Source organism: Macrosteles quadrilineatus, unplaced genomic scaffold (assembly GCF_028750875.1).
Source record: "Macrosteles quadrilineatus isolate MER2022 unplaced genomic scaffold, UCM_ALF_1.0 Scaffold_3__2_contigs__length_128488019, whole genome shotgun sequence".
Lineage (NCBI taxonomy): Eukaryota > Metazoa > Arthropoda > Insecta > Hemiptera > Cicadellidae > Macrosteles > Macrosteles quadrilineatus.
In genome coordinates this window covers 3,303,981-3,326,607 of record NW_026542596.1, presented here as the reverse complement: position 1 = coordinate 3,326,607, position 22,627 = coordinate 3,303,981, and the positions used below count along the sequence as shown (strand labels likewise).

At 33.4% G+C, this 22,627-nt stretch overlaps 1 protein-coding gene and 1 long non-coding RNA gene across 3 annotated transcripts in view; both read left to right on the top strand.

Moving 5' to 3' along the window:
- The window catches only part of LOC128988560 (uncharacterized), a 75,408-nt gene extending 73,117 nt beyond the window's left edge, over positions 1–2,291 (top strand). For both annotated transcript variants that reach the window (XM_054409952.1, XM_054409951.1), the window contains one exon: positions 2,018–2,291. In XM_054409952.1, coding sequence (XP_054265927.1) covers positions 2,018–2,162 — 145 coding nt within the window. In that variant the 3' untranslated portion in view covers positions 2,163–2,291. The remainder of the gene's footprint in view (positions 1–2,017) is intronic.
- A 13,809-nt stretch (positions 2,292–16,100) lies between these two features.
- Positions 16,101–18,912, top strand: LOC128988429 (uncharacterized). Its single transcript, XR_008490382.1, has 2 exons — positions 16,101–16,196; positions 18,696–18,912. It is a non-coding gene; the product is annotated as an uncharacterized LOC128988429 (long non-coding RNA).
- Positions 18,913–22,627: the final 3,715 nt, after the last annotated feature.

Here is a 22,627-nt window from a genome sequence, read left to right as displayed (position 1 = left end):
AATCGGTCCTGAGCCTAGGTCTTACCGTGCCACCTACGGTAATAGCTACTTCCCTATAGGGAAATTCACTAAAAACTGCTTAACGCTAAGGCGTTTTTGCTTGATGCATTGAGGGTTAAATATTGCCACATTTAGTTAAATTTTAAGCCAATTTCTCTTCAGTAGATGTTCCCTCTTCATTCCTAATTTAATTAACAATCATTTCCATACAGAAGAACAAATTGATTGTTCTTCTGTATGGAAATGATTGAAGGAGGTTGAAAATATCTACAATCAAGTTCAATAACAAACTCGTGATAATATTTAACATATTATCAGCTAATGTGCTGTTGACTAGAATTGTTGCGAGTTGCGAATATTATGCGCTCTCTGGTAGCGACTTAGTCATTCGGATCACGGAACGTAGCAACAATGGGACCATCCTCGGAAGGAAACGGAGCGAATGCCGTTCTATTCTTTACCGAAGGGGTTATAAACTGTCAAAACCATCAGATAGGCTCGAGTGCCGTTGGTCTCCCCAGAGCGTAAGAGTTTTTCAGGGGAGGGGTATTAGTTGAAGGGGGTGTAGTGGGCACGATGTAACGGAGACCGGGTACAATTTTTTAAATGGGCTACCCAAATATCGATTCTATTAGTAAACCTTCATTCATTTTTTTTTTTTCATAATCAGCAAGTTTGGTTAGGTTAGGTAAAGGTTAGATTGTAGCAGTTTCATTTTATCTCTAAAACAAATTTTGCTCATCCTCTCTGGTCGATCTTTCCACCCCCATACGATACCTGGCCAGCACTCGCCCCGCCAAGCCTCAGGCTATAAAATGACCCTCATCAAAGTGTTTAGGCAAACAGCACTCGGCCCTGCACTTATCCACAGATATTAGAACAGAAACTGTATGGATGAAAAACATAAAAGAATGACGTCACTGAATGGAATCTATTATCAATAATCTCTACATTCGTTTTGGAAGTCTTTTGACAGTTGCATTGAAATAATACAAACATGTTTATTTTTGGATCATTTGTTTGTTTGTGTCCATATCGTTTCTATTTTATAATCCGTAGGATCGTGGCCCATACCGGAAGCGCATCGTCAAACATTACAGAACGCCCTTGCGGTTTCCTCAATACTCTTTGTTCAGCATTGGTGTATAATCTTGTGCGGTAAAGTATTCTACGATTTTACCCACGGGCTTCACCCCGTTTGACTTCATAAGTATTAATAAAACTTTTGATTGGTTAAGTTAAGCTGAAATAAACAAAACAGAATACAGTAATACAAACAAATAATCACACCTGATTTTTTAATAAGGTAATAAATTGAAAGAATAACAAACAAATAAGTACAGCTGGGGTATTTGTAACATAATATGGAAAATTCCCTTTAGAAAGGAATTACCACCTTAAAGAGCAATTTATGAAATAATGGATAGTTTTGCACAAGGTTTCTCGTTGTGACGAACATTTTAAGTATATGGTTTATGGAGGTGTTCTTGTAGTTTTTTTTTTTTTTTTTAAGTTCATGGATACTTTGGGATTTCCTTTTCTTTAGTACTGTATTTAGTAATTTTCCACTGTACTGTAGATGTTTTGTTATAAGCATTTTATGTTACAATTCATTTATTTACATTTTTGTAAAACTGTCATGGCTACCTAGCTTTCCATAAGACCAATGTTAAGAATATTGAAATTTCATTTAAAGTTTTTAACGATAAACGAATTTTCCTAGAACAGTGGCTAGTATAGGGTTATTTTTTAGCCTGAAACGAAGATATTCCTAACAATTTAGAGGAAATCAAAGGAGCCGTTTTTGAAATCATTTTGTGCAAACGTTACTCGTATTATAGTATATATAGATTTAATAGAAGATGAATTTGCCCAGCACAAAAAACTGTAAGACATAATTGATAAGAAATAACCATGGTATACTAATATCACTGTCTTGTCATCACAAATTCTTCCAATAATTCGGAGATTAAATATAGTTTTATCATATAACTGGTCACAGTGGTTTTCCCCACAGCCTGAACCGCAAGTCGCCAGTGGGAGGAGAGCAGGAGACTAAGGAGCAAGAAGTGGCAAGGTTCTGTCACGAGTGTGGAGCTAAGTATCCTGTCTTGGCCGCCAAGTTCTGCTGCCAATGTGGAGTAAGACGACTAGTCATCTAGCCTAACCTAACCTATCATTCCACATCAGCACAGATACGACTCTACATTGAGAAAATTCCATAATGTACACTACACACTTTTATTTTACATCCATTATGTGCCATTAAATGTTTTCATTTGGTTTAAATATTCAGGATATTTTTATTACTTTACTGTGATTTAGTGCAACGATTGTTTTAACAAAACTATTGTATTTTTTATTGCCCTATTGGTTGAGTTGTATTTTTTAATTTTTTATTACTTCATGCATGCATTGGAAACAGTAAACTTTTATATATTAATTCTGAGCAGTTATATTTCAGCTTCCTTGTCTTATTATAGTATTTTAAAGACCTAATATATGTATAATTTAGAGCGTGGTTAAGTAGTATTACTGTTATGAGTCACTGAGAAGAGAACGTAGTTGTTTTTGTAAGACTGCATGATTAATATGCTATTAGTTGAAACAGTTGAGATAGGCTAATAGAATTAATTTGTATAACAGAAAATCGTGCTGGTTTCCATTTACTTAAGGATTAATCACGCAGATATTTTGAATGTAAAACCATTTTTGGCCATATCCTCTTTTTGTTCATTATGGAATGATTGCTAAATAAATATTATATACTATAATAAGCAAACATGTTTTGTAACTATTTTTTTATTGCTTAATTTAACTTATTGTTTTTCCCAAACATGTTTTTATAGATTTTTCAAAATTCTTGGAAAATTTATTGTTCTAAGCTAAAACTACAGTTTTTTTTTATGGTAGTGCTATAGTTCGGCCGCTTAGAAAGCGACCTCCTCCAGCATTGGTTTAGCATTAGCGTGCAGGTCGTTTTCTAAGCGGCCGAACTATAGTAGTTAGTTAACAATAGCAAACTTTGAAGTGTTACTTTTTAATGTAACAAATGAGTAATGTGTCCCATGGTTAAATTATTGTGCAATATTTCATAGTTTGAAAACTTTGGTGATTTGTAGTTTTTTACACATTAATATATTCAAATGCTGTTTATTTTATTTTAGCGTTGTTGGAAATGAGATTTCTTGCTATTTTGCCATTATGTTTTATAGAAGTGCTTGAATAAGTTCTAATGAGCAATCTTTCCTTGTTTTTGGGTTTCTTAACCACTTCTATCCAACACTATTTGTCCTATGAAATAAGTCAATTTATTTTTAAGCTGAAACAACCAGAATTATCCGCGAATCACAGTCAGCGTATGTTTAAGTTTAAGGACCAACTTCAGGACCATTTAACTTGTATGATCTCTTACAGTCATTCCTGTTTGTTCACAACAAATAATTCATATTTTTTGTTGGAAAAGGTTGTGTTTTGTCAATAACAATACAAATTTTTGACGACTTTATTTATCCTTTTTTTATAAACATTTTCTGTGTCTTACTTTCTAAGCCTTACTTAACATTTATGTGTCTCCCTAAATACGAAGGTTTCGAGTTTTAGCGTTTTGTAGGTATCACTAAATTGTTAAGAATGCTACTATTTCAGGATCAACCTCTATAAGTATTGCCAATTAAAGTATTATTTTTTAAGGGGAGTCTGACGTGCCATTTAACGCAATGTTAATTTTGCTATTTTTAGGTACACTTTACTAGAAAACTGTTACATCTAGGGACTTGAAAATTTTTACATGTATTATACACATATTTGTCTATATTGTGAACCTCTCCGTTATTTTTTATTCCCCTTGGTTCTACAGAAATTAATTTTTTTAATATTGTTTAAAAAAAGCACTTTTTTAAAACATATTTTTCTTTTTAAAATATTAATTAATGTTAATTACAGAGTTAAAAAAGGTTCACAATGTTCATTATAACAACAATAAACTATGGTAAAAATTTGAATACTCTATCTCAAATAGTTTTCGAGAAAAGTGTACCTAAATGTTAAAAAATTGAGTTCTCGGGAAATTTAAGTTAAAGTCTAAGCTAGGTAAGAACTAGGTAAGAAAAGTACCACATACCCATTAAATATCAGCTATCCCAGGTCCATATACTTCCTCCTCTTCTTCCTCCTCCTCTAGTTTCCTTTTAAGATTTCTGTTAGCTTGTCTGGCTTTTTTCTCCATTTCCTCTGTACTTTTGTCGGCTTTTCTGCGCCTAACTTCGTCGAGTATCTTGAGGCCGAGAACGGAGTTAGCACCAGCATCACTGAACAGTTCTTGGAGAACCTTCACCCTACCTAGGTATCCTGTATTGTAGGTTACCACAGCATCCCACACTCCTACTTGCAAAGTCTCCAGTCCCACAAAAACCCGTTTTGGAAGCCGAGACCATACTACGTTGTTGAATGATTCGTTCGGGTTTTGTGTTTTGCCATGAAGGCACTTTCTCAGCAGGTTTTTGTTTGAGAGATCCCTATATACAGGTTTTATACACTCCATGACTGCTTGTGGGATGCTTTTGATATGCCTGTATGGTTCTTTGGTAACCAACGACCTTTGAAAACCACACCATGAATCTTTCCCAGGCGGACACAGGCCGTGGTCTGGGTTTTCGTCAGTTGATAATCTGTGATAGTACGTAGCCCAAACAGATCTGTACATATTGTCAATGTTATCAGTGTTACGCCTTATGGCTAGGCCATAATATGTCTGCAGTTCGTCAATTACGTTTAATGTAAGCCGATTCTTACCGGTTAGTCGTTTTCCGTCTACCAAATCCCCTTTGGTTTCTCTTCGCATTTTTCTCAGCCGCGTTCCCATGCGCTTTTGTATATGGCCTACACACTCCTGCTTCACAATTTCAATTTCACCATAAGGTTTCAATTCAGTAACACTTTGAAAACTTTTACTGTCTCCATCTCCTAGGTAAGTGGTATAGCGCACTCCGTTTTGTTCCAACGATCGTAGAAAAATATTATGCACACCGACTATCTCCATCCCTCCACTTGATCCAGAATAATTTGATATGCAGACATGTTCATTTTTCTCTCTCAAGTGACATTTAGGGCAATATTTGCTTAGGCATTCTACATCCATCACCTTTCCAGTCACCATGTTAGTAACAGAAACAATGCCATTCTTAGATATATGCCCGCGTTTTTGCCAGCTTCCATCAAAAGCCGCAGTAATGTTTATATCCCCATCATTGTCTGTTATGGCCTCACGAGCAGCAATCTGCATGGATTCAATAGCTACTTTCTTTGTGGCTTGAGCCAGAGGTTTGTTGTAGATCTGAAACCTTTTTGGGGGCCTCGGTAAATTCATAATTGCACACAGGGCTTCGGCAGCTGTTTGGCCCTTGCCGATTGTACGCATTCCGTAGGCTAGCCTAACATTGACCTCATGGGCTATCATAGGCCTAGACCTTCCCTCAATATTGATATTTGTAGGCCTACTTGTATTGAAATTGCTATGATACCCACAAGTACTGCAGGACATTTCTAACTTAGATGCTAACCCTTTACGAAATTCAGTAAGTTCGAATATTTCAACCGAACTCGAGTTACATTTTTTGCAGCAGAGCTGCTTCACAATATCATTTAGAACTGATAGATCAATAATTATGTTTCCCTTCTGGCTTTTATCAGGCAAATAATCAGTCTTCTTACCCATCATTGATAAATAGATCAATTTCCTTCTTGATGTTGACTGTTTGACATTGTCATCAGGCATAGGTCTAGTTTCAAAACAATCATTGTTCCCTTGGTTACCTGGAGTTTGATTATTTTGTTTTGGTGTTGGTGTATATTGGTTTCCAAGGTATTTCCTTTTATTGAATTTCTTGATACGAGGCATATTCCTAATCCAATTTCACAGCACAAACACAATAAAATCACAAGAACCAGAATAACCACAATCTCAAATCAACAAATGTAAACAAACATTCTGTTTACTATTTACATCAGAAACACAGCTGACAGCTGATGATATTTAGTATTTTGGAAGCATAGAGATCAACTTGCAGGTTAGCCAACACAAGTAATCCTTTAAATAAAATCCTGGGTAAATTGGTTAGTAGTATGTAACAAAATGTTAGTTCCAAACGAGGATTTTGGACCTCAAAAAAGAGGTGCATCGTTTAGGATAATTATTTTTTATTATACTAAATAACCTTCAAATATATATGTTTTATATGTCAAATTACTCAGAATGAGTAGTAGAATCATTATTTAAAATAATCTTAAAATTTTAAAATTTTTGAAAATTTCGTGTCAGACTCCCCGGGTAATTTCCAAATTTTTTAGGTAAATTAAAACACAAATTAAGGTCAAATTTTAAATTTTGCCTGCATGTATATTATAACAATATTCATTACAGTATTGTCTTCTATTCCAGTCCAAATGTTAAACAATAGGATAGGCTGACCTTAAGCTTGTTTAACCTTGGGACATCCATTTATTTCTTGGCCTTCCAAAAAAGTTTTAGTGATATTCTGGAAATATATTTTTCCATATATATATTTATTTTTTTTAAATTCTTGTCCATAACTAACAATATCAAAATATACTGAAACACACTGAAAATGGTAAACTAATACACACATAAGTCATAAAACACATAAACAGTGGCCAATTAAAAAGCAGGGCTGGTTCGCTACCGTCCTACTAAAAACCATGCGATTTGCAAGCTCTCATGTTACTTACAACATGTGCCATTGACGCGTGGCCATGGCACGACAACCAAGGGTAGTGGACCATTCGTCATGGACCACTGCATGACAACACGGTTCTCTGCCATCGGCAGAAACGTTTAAGAAAGCATTGTTAAGGAAGCATTTCACATAAATGCTTTCTTAACACTACAAAAAAATTTACCTGTATGGTTTTTAACTGGACGATAAAAACTGTATAAAAATAGATTTTACTTCTTATTTATAGTTTTCATATTATTTTCATTTTTAGTTTTGCGTATAAGCTAACTTAGACTCACCAATCAATGATCAATGGAAGAGTTTATAATACAGACTATGCATGGAAGAGATGCTTGTACAGAATAACTCCCCTAATCGACCTCGGCTAGTCCGACTTTTCGCTGAATACGACCGTGCCATCACCTATCGGTTTCAATGTTATCCTGGTAATATTGTGACCATTTCCTCTGGTTGTGTGGACATCATCAACATCTCCCGCAATCCCGGCAAAAATCTTGTTTCTCCCCAAGTTACGGAGACATCATCATTGTCTTTTGCGATCAGGAAAACGTTATCGTCATCCCACACGATCGTGGCCAAATCTAGGACATCTCCTGCGGCAATAGATTTTTATCATCATCTACTGCAATCACATAAAATCATCGGCAAATCCTGTGGTTATGGAAACATCATCGTCTTTGACGATCCTAGCAAAATGGTTAACATCTCCCGAAGTTGTGATGACCATCATCTCCTTTAATTGCAGCAAACTTCTGAATACCTCCTGCAGTAACAAAACCATCATCGTCTCCCAAAATATTAAATGTCTTGCGCGGTCACGGAAACATTATCATTGACTTTTGTAATCACGGCAAAATCCTGAATATCTTCTACGCTAATGGCAAAAAACCTCATGTATTCCATGACAGAGGAAAAATCCGGAACATGCTGCTCCTCGGATAATCCGACATTTTCACTGTTCCGGCCATAGTCCAGGTCCTGAATGTGACAGATTAGCGGGGTTGTACTGTAGTCATGTATGTATTTTAAGAAGATGCTTGTGTTTACAAGATAAACAATTCAAAAAATAAAGACTGCTATGAAATTAATTTAAGATAACCATATTTTTTTATATTTGGTGTGTGAAGTTAAGTAAGGTTAACATGATCCTACGGTTATTCTGATAAGTCCCAGAGAATAATAGAATATTTTTTAATTTTATTGATTTTTAAAACAACTTTTCATAGGTCAAGCTAATAATTAGAGGATCAATCAAATCAAACCTTCACAAATATATGAACAACGGTTTAAAAATATATTCTACTGTCCCAGGACGTTTTGAATATTAGCGATACATTTAATTTTATTGTACATTATTGCTTAAGTATTAGTTAAGTTACCAGGGAAATCACAACCCTTTCTAATACTTGTCAGTATTTTCATACTTATGCTTACCACATTTTAAGATCTTTACTATCTAATCGTACTTACTACTTACTATTGAAGTGTTTTTTATGTGATTATTTTTAACTCACTAAGTATGCCTACTCATACCTCACCATGGCGCTAATATTGTTTTAAATATATATTCAGCCAATATTCTACAAATCATGAAAATGCAATAATATTTTTTTTGACAAGTTTGCTAACCTTTAAGTAATTAAATACTTTAGGGTAAATAAGTGCAATTAGTAAGGAATAAGTAGTTTATAGACTGAAGTAGACCTCATGAAAATGGTCAGATAAATAACATCTGTTTGTAACTTCCATTGAATTGTGTCTGATCGTAGGCTATAGATTCTCATAAGACCATTTTCATCAGGTTTTAACTAATATGTTCTTTAGTCATATACATAAACTATAAAGACTTGTTTTTAGAAATCGTATGAAACTTTGATATCAAAACCAGGCAGGTTTTCATGATTATTTCCGTCCTATTTGCAAATGTGCCTTAGATTTTACCTAGTTGACACACCATAGTAAAATAGTTCAAATTAAATTAGCAAATTTATTAGCATTAAACTCTTTTGAATGATGTAAAAATTTTAACAACTTTATTCCTATGAAGTGCGAAGATATGTTTTACTACTTGCAAATATAACTTTTAGTTTTAATGAAAATACATAGGTAATCTAGTAATAAAAGACTAATATATTCATGATGAATGATTTAATTTTTGTTAATATTATTGTGTTGTTATTTTTGTTTTAAGATGTTAAACTGACTTGAGCACAACATGCCTAGTGGTATAATGTAGGATTTTTGTGTGTTAATTTCTAGTCAGATTAAACCATTAGAACATAATTGTAGTTGGTAGGATGGTAGGATTTTGCATTGACTTGTGTAATATCATAGACAAATGGAATAAATATAGATGTCAAAGCAAGATTCCGTTATGTGTCGCTAGAGTGTGTTCAGAGTTGGATTCGCTGTCGCCGTCGGCTCCTCGCCGTAACTACACAGCACTCCTAGTGGTGTACTCCAGAACATATGCTAACCACAGCACTGCTGTCGGTCTATTATTTATTCTATTTGTCTATGGTAATATTTAATAATAAGTTCTAACAGACATTTTACATAGGTAGCATTAATTTTATTACTAATTAGGTAATTGTGAACTGATTTTTATTAAAACTTTAGTAACAATAATGTGTGTAAAAATAAATTCATCCCTTATCTATGTCCCTTTAGAATAAGTTTTGTAGAGGGATTGATGTCTGTCTAATCAGATAATAAAAACCAAAACACGAGAAAAATTTCATCATAAAAAATCGCCAAAAATAATGGTTAGAAATTTTATAGTGGCCTGCTGGAATATTGAAATGCAGGTCATGATTAATTTCAAGATACACTTCTAGAATTCACAAAGAGGTAATTCAGAGAATTTGTATGAATCTATTTTAAACTTCCATTTACTCAATCAGGTAAACATCCCATCTAAATTGACCAGCTTCAGACAGTTTTAGGCCCCATTTCACCATACACTTAAACCGCTGTTAAACCATGCTCTAACTGCAGTTAACTCTTAACATACCTATATAGTCAATGCTCTTAACTGACAAAATCGGATTTCAACACTCGCTGTTAGAGCTAACTGCCCAATTTTCAACTTCTTTAATCTTCCGTTAAGTAAATATCAGCTGGCTTCAAGTTTTAAGTTTATATGGAAAGGCCAAATGCTAGAAGAGTATACGATACGAATCAGCTTTTGAAAGTGATAGTGATGAAGAGTATGTTGTTGGCCGAACTAGGTGGCCAAGAGAAAAGGTTAATTATTTCAATAAATTTAAAAAAAATAATTTTATAACTAGATATGATCAAAACGTTTTGCCTTTTTCTTAAGGTTATCTGTCACCCCTCAAGGTTTTTAGTAAAGGCATATCTCTAGGTATGTGATCAGTGATTGTGTTGAAGATTGTCGATCGTGAGCCACTCTTTTATCCCAGCTGAAAAAAGCATTTTTCTATTAACAGTATCAAATTTCTTTTTTCATTGTTCGGCGAGTATTTATAGAAAATCTGTATTTTGTGTTATCTGTACAGTAGAACTCCGATTATCCGAATCAATAGGGACCAGACCCCATTCGGATAATCGGAGTTTTACCGGAATTCCGGGAATTTTAAAGAAAAATCCTCATTTTCGGTTCTAAGTGAACTTTTAATTAATAATAATTTTTACAGTTTACAATGCTCATAGTACAAGTGTTCTATACATGTTATTAAGTCAATAGCGTTCCATCAAAGTCAAAAATTGGCTAAATGTGTTTAATAACAATTCTTTGATAGTTTGCAAAACTTATTACTGTAGCTTTGCGTTTTTAAAATTGTTGAAATAAGCGATTCGGATAATTGGAGATTCGGTTAATTGGAGTTCGGATAATTGGAGTTCTACTGTATTATGGATCATTTTTGTAACTCTTTTTGATCAAACTTGCTGATAATGAAAAAATATAATGAAGATTTAGTTATCGAAAATAATTCTGTTCAGAAAATAAAATTATAAATGCCTTAAATTCTAACAAAAGATATACAGTTAAGAAGTATTCTAAGCTAAATCTTTGACAAAAAATTAACGGCTCCGGTGGGATACGGTCCGGCTACCTTCAGTTCATCAGCCAAGAACGCTTCCATTACACCACCGAGGCTGATGGCTCTATACCGTATCGTGGCGGTAATGGTGTTCCCTCAAGAGAACAGATCAACAGCTGACATCATCGAAGGCTCTTTTATACCTCCCTTGAGTAGATACCATAAAACTATTGATTGGTTAAGTTAAAATGAAATAAACAAAACAGAATTCAGTAGACCAAAAAAATAATCATACCTGATTTTAATAAGTTAATAAATTGAAAGAATAACAAACAAATAAGTTCTGCTGAGGTATTTTTAACATTAGGTAAGTTATATGGAAAGTTCCCTTTAGAAAGGAATTAAAGGGCAATTAATCTATGAAATAATGGATAGTTTCAAGGTTTCTCGTCATGACGAACATATTAAGTACCTATATGGTTTATGGGGGTGTGACTTGTAGTTTTCTCAAACGTTTATGGGTACTTGGGAATTTATATATGGATTTATTTAGATTGAGGAAATATGTGTATTATTAGAGGGTTATGTAGATTATTGCTCACAGTTTCATTTCTAATTTGTTCATGTAGTTAGCTACATGTAAAGAGGTTTAACTAAAATTGAAGAATTGTGGTCAAACATATATCATCCATGAAGCATCAGTTTCAAGTAATTGATTATATTGCTACGCTAAAGGTATGTTGTCATACATATTCTTTTAGATCTATTGACATGACATCAAAAGTAGGGTTTTGAAAGTAAGTAGGTTTACACTTTAAATCAGTTTATCTTTTAAAATTATGTCATGTAGGTATTTGCTGTGTTTTTAAAGTCACATCAGCACCACTTATGGTAATGGATGCTTAGGTCACATTTTCTTTCTGTTGTAAAGCACAAGTATGGCAGCTCGTCTCTTTTTAAAAGGAGAACGATGTATTATTACATGTATTATCGTTAATGTTTTGTTTGTTGTTGTTTATTGTTTGTTACAGCTGATTTCTCTCAAATGGCACGTTGTTCTTGGACCTTCCTCCATGGTTTTTCTTGTTCTTTGGTAGATTTGAAAGCCGCTCCTCGTCCCTGCACTTAATTGGAATCACGCTTCCAAGTTGTTTGCCTGGGTGCAGGTGCGAGAGCGTGGTTCAGATGGTAGCAAAGATTGGTTTAGTGGTTGTGGTCTTGGCCCCTTGTTGTGGACCTCACGGTTTCACAACTGGGATAATTAGACATCCGATCGCTGTCCACGTTTTGAATTGTTTTGAAGGACTGTCGATGGATTGTGTTCTCACAATCCATCCATCGGTTATCCGTGCTGTACAAAGGATAACCGATTCTTTATTATTGCTCTTATATTAATGTCTTTCTATTCGGCTCAATCACGTCCTGGTTGAAGTTCGTTCGCTGCGTTCACTTTGCCTTCAGGTTAGCTTGTTCACTACGCTAACTCGCCTCCAGGTTGAAGTTCGTTCGCTATACTCACTCAACTTTTGGTTGCAAATTAGCTGTTGTCATAAATGTAAAAGAAATAATAGTGCTGCACCCTGATGGTAATCCTTGTAACTTTAATGCTATTGAACATCATAGAACAGAGCCAACTTGTTTAATTGAAACAGCTGTTAAGATTCATTAATTCCATTTCTCATAAGGTTAACATGGGAAACTCCACTGGGGCGGAGCCGATTGGACGGATCACAAAATTTATGGTGTATAAACCTATTCCATGAAATTCTACACGTATGTACCAAGTTTCGTGGCAATCGGTTCAGCGGTGTCTGAGTTTATCACTGCCAAATATATACTCGTATATATTATACAAACATCCTCTTTTATACTTATAGATTAAAGAATCTTAACAGCTGTTAATTTGATTCTGTGATATTCAATAGCATTAAAAAGTTAATAGGTTTACCAACAGGGTGCAGCACTATATTTTTTTAATTTATGACAACAGCTAATTTGCAACCAAAAGGTGAGTGAGCGTAGCAAACAAACTTCAACCAGGACATCATTGAGCCATGCGAACGAACTTCTACCAGGACATGATTGAGCCATGCGAACGAGGTCATCTTGAAAATAAACGAGCATTTTACATAAAACCACATTAGGACAGGACGACGTCTGTCGGGCCAGCTAGTGTAAAATATAATGATTTATAATTAAATAGAAGGTTTGGTAACTATTGTGGTTAAATGGGAGGAATAACTGCCTTAATTGTTTTGATGCACAAACATGAGAAATTAATCTGAAAACAAACAAACAAACATATTAATCCTGAAAATCCTTCTGCAAGTAGAGCATTCAAAAACTGGTTCAGGACACTTGAAAATTTTATATCTGACTCAGAAACTTAGTTATTTTCAGTCTCACTTGGTTCACCGTGCCTGTAAAAACGGATGAAATTTGTTTTTTGAGAATTTATTTTCAAGTTGATGTTTTCAAATACTATAGATTTAAAGGAGGCTTACCATCAAATACCAATATCGGAACATGAAAAATGCTTCACAGCATTTGAGGCAGCAGGAAAACCTTATCAGTTCTGTAGGGTTCCATTTGGTGTGACAAATGGTGTGTCTGCTTTTCAGCGCACTATTGATAAGTTTATTTCCACTGAAGAACAGCTAAGAGAATTCAACTGTTATGAATTACTGTTCTTAGTAATCAGCTGAAGTATTTATTTACTTGTTGTTTGTATTAGAGATTTGTTTACCTTTCCAGCTATGTAACAATTTAAGTTCAAAAATCTTTCATCAGGATAATCTTACTAATATTATAAATGTGAAAGTTTGTGTGTTTGTTTGTTTGTTTGAAGTTCAATCACGCATTAACTACTGGACAGATTGGTCTGAAATTTGGCATGATGATAGCTCACATTCCCGATTAACATATAGGCATATTCTTATCTCAAAAATCCTTTCGGGCTCCGCCCCAGTGGCTCTGTAATTCCTTATGTTAACCTTATGAGTATTCATATTTAAAGGGAATTAAAGAATTTAGTCAGCTGTTTCAACTTCAAAAGTTGGTTCTATGATATGCAAAAGCATTAAAAAGTTATAAGATTTACCATCAGGGTGCAGCACTATATTTTTTTGCATTTATGAAAACAGCTAATTTGAACCAAGCAGCAATACAAAACTGTGATAAGCAATGAGAACTAGCTGTCAAAGTATGATTGTTTACAGTTATGTTTATGTTTTTAATTTCATGAATAATTTGTGATATTTTGCGAATTTTTGATAATTTATTCTTCTCTATTGTTTAGGTGAAGTGGTAGAACACTATGGTTATGGTAGATGTGTAATACTATAGAATACTGTAAATTTAAAGAAGCAAATGTTATCAAACTATTTGTCCTCCCTCATTGCAAACGCAAAGCTCGAGTATAACTGCAATAAGCATTTTATACTTATATGCCAACCCCGTACGAAGGACGGGTACTCTGCTAGTGCTAAATAAAACCAAAACTGAACCTTCATACCCACTTTTCAAAATTATTGAAATATTACCTATCAGGAATCTATATGTCTACAAAATTCTGAAAATATATTTCAATATAGATGTGGTACTGATAGAACAAATCCAAGACATACTAGACTAAGAAGTAAAAACAATGTCTATGTACCTAAACCTAGACTAACAATATTTAAAATATTTAAAATTTGTCTGGAGAATACACATACAATACAGAATACAGAACCATACAACCGTCCAAAGAGAAATATACACAAACCAAGCTAGTTGAAGAACTTTCAAACTTAAAAGGGAGGATGTTGTGAGACTAGATTATTTTAATTAATTATAATCACATGTTTATTTGTTATTCTATGTTTGTAAAAAGGTAAATAAAGTTAGTTGAGTTTGAGTTATGACATAAAACAGTGCATCCACTTAATTCTTAGTAAAATAGTAGGGGAGAGTGTTGTACCTTTGACCAGTTTTCACTTAACAATTTTTTGTAGGAACAGGAAAGCTCCAATTATTTAAAAAAAATCAACGATGATACTTAACTGTTTCATCCATAGAATAAATATTTTTTCCAGTTCCTTGTTATGAGTTTTAACCTATTTTTAGTAATAAAGACAATTTGCTACATAGTGGTCAAAGGTTCAACATGCAGTTGTACCTTTGACCAGTGGGTGTTGTACCTTTGACCAACATATCGATTTCAGCCCAAAACAGGTAGAAAAAAACAAATACATATCTTTCATGATAGTTTTTAAAATATAAAACCAGATACACAAAGTTGAACTTATTATTCATTTCATCAAGATTAAAAAATGGCTTATTCTACTTTTTAGGATAAAAAGTCCACTGCAAAATTGAAAAATTCTCTTTGACGTGCTTATCCACTTTATTTGGCAGTGTTGGGGAGCTTCGCGACAACCTCCTGTAGGTTCCACAAAACAATGGCTTAATATTAATACATTAACATATTTCAATAAAAACCAGTAATAACTACACTGAATACAGATGATGTTGTATCTTTGACCTGGTCAAAAAAACACCACTATTAAGTGGTCAAAGGTACAACACTAGCGCTTCCCGCCATTATATTCTCAAAAGATATGTGATAATATCAGTTTCAAACATCCAAGAGTAGTCAGGGCCGCGTTAAGGGTCAGTGAAGCCCTGGGCAAACTCAAAAGCAGTGCCCCCTTTTTTTTTCCTAGGACGGGAGGGCAGTAGTTGTACGGCGCCCGCCAGGCGCCCCTCAACCACCGGCGCTCCTGGGCATATAACCAGTCTGCCCGTTTATAAAAGCAGGCCTGAGAGTAGTTAGAGGATAAACATTAATACCTCCTCACTTTCACTTTTATTTGTGGAAAAATATACATTTTATAAGACAAACAATAATAAGTCAACAAATCTTTACTTTTCAGTAGCAAAAATGAATAAACTGAAATATCTTCCAACAAACAGGGTTTACAATCTCCAATGCAAGGTGAAGTAGTCCTCTGGTGGCTGATGAACTAGTCTCATTAGCTTCCCTATACAGCCTTTAGATTTCACTATATGACTGGTGGTCAAAGGTACAAGATGGTCAAAGATACAACACTCTCCCCTACAATTAAAACCTTATTTTCTAAAAAGGTTCAGTTATTCACAACAACAACAGACAAAATAGATCAACTAACTAAATAAAAAACATTAATTTTTATAAATAGTTTAAGTCTGCTAGTTGGATGATAAGAATCTTCAACTGCAGATAATTAATTCCAATAGCAAGAGTGAATGATCATAAATTATTATAATTTGTAACTTATGAAATCACAATAATTTGTATTATGTAAGCACAGTTTAATCTTTTTAAACGCTTAATCATCCTATTTTTTTATTCAATATAAGCCACCCAACATTGTGGAAAACATATTGGATGCACAGTTAACTGAAATCAGCTGTAAGTATATACAGTAGGTAATGGTAATGTACACAATCGAAACGTTTGTAAATAAGTCCATTAAATAACACTTTTTTGAAGAAAATTTTAACCAAAGACAAAATTTTTGTAGTGCCTACACCAGTGGCATTTTTGTAATGAAAAGAATTAAAAAGCTTATTTAAAGAAATAATTATGTGCATAAATGATGGTGTGAAGTAGAAGGATGTATTGCAAATTTTAAACAAAGTTGTATACCGTATAGATTTAATAAGTGTTTAATTGTCTGCCACAAAATGGAAAAACTTATTATTACCTATTTCTGGGTGTTGGCTTGCGGATTACTTAACAATTACTAATATAGAGGTTAAATACCTTGATGCCAACGTAATTTTTAGTACCTATGATTATGATGCAACATAACTTACAGTTTTTAGTTGTTTGTAAAACAAAGTAAATAACTTTTTTAAGAGTTACGGATATTTTTCAATGCCTTACGCTATTAGATATCAAATATATTTTCCTTTGTATCAAATTGCTTTTCAAACTAAAATCTAATTTAAATAGTGTGTAAAATATGATGAAGATTACATTGTTACTACATTCCTTCTATAAAAGGTTTTTTTTTATTTTTACTTCTTTCATAATGGATTGTAGGAATTAATTAATAAAGGTTCATATTTAGTTCCTAGCTGGTAGCATTTTGATATAGCAGGTTCATTTTTACTTCTAATTACGCTGTAAAATATACTCCTAGCTCAGACTCTTTCTTGTAAGTAATATCAGTTTAATTCCATGTAAGGTACTCTTTTTTTGCTCCTTTTCTGTTAAATTAAATCACAGAGAAATATGTCAGTGTATTTCTTCAGTACAAAACTACAATGATTTTTTATATATTTAAGTTAGCAACTCCACTTGCTAGTAGTAGAGTGATTATTTTGTTTCTGTTGGCACATATGCCTACTAGCTCGCTGGTTGATCTATTTATTAATTTCACCAAAGTTTGATTAATTAATCAAATTGAGATTTGATCCACCATAGTCAAGGAATATAACTATGTTTTTCAATTACAAAACAGGTGCATTATTGATAGTCCTGATATTAAAAGGATTGTTTGAGAAAGTCAAGCAAGTTCATGAGCAGTTCAACATATTTAAAAAGTTTTTGAAATTCATAGGACAGCCATAATCAGGGTCGCATTTAAGGGGGGGGGCAAGATGTAGTGTTAATTGGTTATACAGTAGTCTTCTACTAAATAAATTATGGCACAAACATTTTTCGCATTTAGATTTTTTTTAGTTAATTCTTTCTATTAGAGTGGGTGTTTCAAAATTTCAAAATTCGTTCATCTCACAATGACTTTAATTATTTTTATATTTTAATTTTACATTGGCAAAATGCATAATGTTGTTAAAAACTGTCATGGTGAAACACATTCGGTTTTAGAGCATAGATTTTCACTTTTTTACTTCTAATCAGGCCTATTTAACATTTTCCCCAGGGGAGGCCCCCCAGGGACCTCCTTCCTTTCCCTGGGGGTTATTCCATAACCCCGCCCCCCGTGATTCACCCCCCCCCCCCACCAAGATATAGCCTTAAATCCTCCCCTGGCCATAATTTGTTTTGCAGTTTTAACTATGAAAAGTTTCAATAGTAGAGGTATGTTAACACTCACATAACATAAAGTCAAATTTTCTTCTTATTAAATGGTAAAACATAGGTAGAATTATTGACATGGGGGTATGATTTATATCAATGTCTAGTCAAGGTTAGGTTCTAAAACATATTGATTTGTTCTATTATTTCTTAAGGAGGAAATAGTATATTTCATTACTAGGACAGAAAGTGGCATTTTCCGTTGCACGCTCAAGTTTTTGTGTGAGGCGAAGCCGAACACAGGGAACCCCAATTTCACGTGCGAGGCGAAGCCGAGTATGTGAGAGCTATTTTCACGTACGAGGCGAAGCCGAGGACGGGAATAATGGAGCAAGTGCCGGATAATAACTTTCGGTACGAGTTATGAACGATACTTTTCATAACGACGCAAAAATACACAAACACAGAATAGCAGACCTCAGTAATATTAAAACTATTTTATTTCTCAATTAATTTGATTGAACATCAAAATAAAATAAAATCTTCTAAAAAGAAACCAACGTATATTTCTCAATAAATTTTGTTTAAACATCAAAATAAAAGAATAACACAACTTTTAAAAATACATACAGCTGATTAAAATCATTAAGTTAAACCGTAACAAAACACTAGCGCGCGTAGTGAATAAATGGAGAACTAATTGAGAGCGAGGGAAAGTAAATTTAGAGCGAGGGAAAATCAGCTGATCGATTTTCCCTCGCCCTAAATTAGAGCTTGGGAAACGACTACTTTCATTGATGTCAGCTGTTATCGAAAATAGTTACTTTCGTTAAGGAGTGATGAAAATTACATTACACTATTAATTATTGTTTCAATTCTAACACTTGACTAGTTCTAAATTCTAACTGTGTTTGTTGAATACAGAGGATGCATATTTGTGAAATATTCAGCAGCATCTGGGATTTCATCATGAGCATATTTGATAGAATACTACACATTGTGGGTCTCAAGAGCAACTAGAAGACGCATAATGTGATTGTTCCTGGAATATTAGTGGTGTAAAGGTAGTATTCCAATGTAAATAGGTGGGTATCAAATCAAAATAATAATCATAAATAAATAATCTTCTGTAAAATGAGAACTGGTGGTTTTAGAGTTTTCGTGTTTGGTATCCCTAATAACAATCAAAAACTATATTTTACCTGATCCTGAAGTTGAATGCTAGTTTCGGTGTTAAAAATGCAAAGGATTAATTTTGGATCATCAAGCAACAACATACAACCAAAACCCCAATCCACTGTTTAGGATTTACCACTGTAGTTTTTATGTTGGCCAATATAGAATTTATTGAAATAAAGCACCTTAGCTAACTATAGTTTTATATGAATCCCACAAACTAGGTTGATGAGAATAGAGTAAATCTGAAACTGTAATCTTTCACACTTTTGGCAGTTTGAGGGGAAGTTCCCCCCACTAATTTTTATTTTCTCCCCCTATACCATGTATATGGAGAAAGTATTGTTTACGTTAAAATTTTCGAGTTTGAGTTTTGAGTGGATATATTCGTTTTGGGTCCCCCTGGACCCAAAAAAGTGGTTTTCGAAGTGATGTATGTGTGTCTGGATGTGTACAGAGCTAGGGACTACACCTCTGGTCCGATTTCGATGAAATTTGGTGTGTAGGTTCTAATCCATGGTATCTCCAGGCGTTTTTTTTTATTTTTTTGAAATTTTGATTTTTAATGGGGATTTTCTCATAATAAACCAGAAAAATCGGATTTTCTCAAAATTGGCCCGAAAAATTCAAAAATTTAGTATGTTGTAGCCCTTTAAATTCTGAATAAAATGGTACAAATCTCATTTCTGTAAAAAATTACGGTTCAAAAGTTATTGTAAATTATGTTATTTTCCCGTAAAAACCCCATAAAATAACAAAAAATTGGATTTTAGAAAAAAATCCCGTTTTGATTTTACATAGTAGCCTATGTTATGGTCCTCACAATTTTAATAGTTTTTTTTTCATTTTTAAAAAATTTTGATTTTTAATGGGGATTTTCCCATAAAACCCCATAAAATAATGGAAAAATAGGATTGTCCCAAAAATGGCCTGAACGATTTTGATTAAACTTTAGTAAGTTACAGTCCTTTATATTCTGAACAAAATGGTACAAATCCCATTTCTGTAAAAATTATGGGTTAAAAGTTATTGTAAATATATCATTTTCCCATAAAACCCCATAAAATAATGGAAAAATCTGATTTTCCCAAAAATGGCCCGATAGATTTTGATTAAACTTTAGTATGTCCTTTAAATTCTGAACAAAATTGTACAAATCCCATTTCCGTATATTTACTCTCGCCGCTTACACATGATAAAGGTCGTTGACAAACTTATGGGAGAAAGTATGTGTCAGAATGTTGATACCGTTTATTTGTTTAATGTGTGCTGCAGCTGATTGATTTTTTAGCAAACCGCAACTGTTGATCTACTGTTTTAAAGGTAGGATCAAGTGGAGAGCATAGATTTCTTCCCCTAAATCTGCCTAAATTTTGTGAAAGTAAAGACCCCAATTCCCAAAGTCCTTCTAATTATTGATATTTTATTTTTGATGTCTGTTTAGAGAAATAACAACTGGAAAATTTAACTAAGCTACAGACTAGATATTACAAAATTATATTCTCAAAAATTTCATCCACATTCAGCTCAAACTATATTCACAAAGTTTGTAATTAAATAATTAATTACAGTGTTTTAATACTAAGTTTAAATTTATAGCATCATTGATTTGGACTTGATAGCAATTTGTAGACCTAATTTTGATATATTATATAGGTCCATAGGATAATTATTTTACCTCAAAGGTTTTTATAATCTACCTTAAGATTACATATAGGACACTGATTTTCTTTACACTTCTAACTGTTAAAATTTCAATAACTATTTCAATCTTGATTTGTTAACACTTCATAGTTAGTTTATTTATCATCTTTGGTAATATATTAGTTGATAAATTTAGTAAAAGAAGATAGATAAAAGCTAAACATATCAGTAATGTTTTTAAATTCTAGTTGATAACTTATTTAACTGAGTTTAAATAATATTCTGTTAAATTCCTATCGAATTGGTAAAAGGATACTAGACCTAGAGTAGTAAGTATCAAGAGTATGTTTTCTAATATTTTTATGGATAATTGTTTTTTACTTCCAAAAGAACTCCTTTTGTTTAGTACAACCTGCTGGTACCAATTTATTCATTCACTGTCCACCTGAAAAACATAACAAAAATTAACTATGTAGTGTTTAAAAAAAGGGGACATAAGATCACTTATAAATAATATCAATTGAACAGAATATTTGTTAGCAAATTGAGATAGTTTACCAAGAAAATTCCAAAGTGTGTAATAATAGGTAGGCCTACTTTAGATGCACCTTTTAACATTTAATATTTTGAAACTAGGCAGTGATGAATATCAAATTTACCTCTTGCTGAATTTTGAAATTTTAATGAAAAATATGAATACTGAGCCTATCTAATGTTTTTGTTGCTAGTTATAAAACAACATAGATGAATTTGTTACTTTTTTATGCTGCAAAGGCTATAGGTAGAGGCTGATCATTGGTTATAATATATTTTAAATAAGAAAGTATCAAAATAAGGTAATCCATAGCAAATACAGCATAATACAGTACTTTTTTGCTAGTTAATTTGTTATGTAAGACCAGATTTTTCTACATTAATAAAATACTGTAATTCTTTTTGCGTTTTTATTGAAAATTCTTTTTCTTAAGAATATTATACAGACTGGGATACTTTTTAATGAAATGGCGACCATACAAATTAGGTATTGAATGGATAAGTATTGCCAAGTATGAATGGAGATGAGTGTAGGATGAGTGGCGCGATCTTGTAGCCTTGTTAATGACTAAGGCGACATATACCTTTAGACACAGCTGTTAATTAATGTCCATGCAGCTAATGGCAACTAAGGGACCTACAGTGGAATCCGAACCACATTCTTCCTATGTGAATTGGTCTAATTATCAGGATAGTACTGCGGATAGTCCTAGTCCTCACTTGTGCGGACGTTAATCGCAGGGAGTATTGCATCCACAGTGCATGACTATAAATATCCACAATTCGTGACTTCCTAGTAGCTCGATTACAGGACGACGACGCCACCCGGTGCTCGTTTGCAAGGCTCAATCTTGTCCTGGTTGAAGTTCGTTCGCTACGCTCACTCACCTTTAGGTTGGAGCTCGTTCGCTGCGCTCACTTACCTTCAGGTTAGCTCGTTCGCTACGCTAACTCGCCTCCAGGTTGAAGTTCGTGCTCCACCCTGTTGGTAAACCTAGGCTATTAACTTTTTAATGCTATTGAACATCACAGAATCATATTGTTTAGTTGAACCAGCTGTCAAGATTCTTTAATTACATTTAAATCTGAGTACTCATAAGGTTAACATAGGAAACTCCAGAGCCACTGGGGCGGAGCCCTTTTGAAGGATCTGCACCAAATTTCACAAAAACCATCCTTGAGTAATGCTTAATAATGCCTGAAAGTTTCATTACAAATTGTCGAGCGGTTTCGGAGTCCATAAAGGACAAACAAACAAACATATATTTACATGGCAAAAATAAAGCTTTCTCCCAAAAAAAATAAAAAACCTAACTAAAATTTTTTATAAATAAAGAATAATTTTAATATAAAAACTAAACTAATTAACCCTAGAATTAAATCATGATACCCTATACATGCATTGGGGTACAGTATATAGAAATCACTACTAAAAAACAGGGAAATTTAACCATTTTTTCAATGTACAGTCTAACCTTGATATAACGAACCTCGATACAATG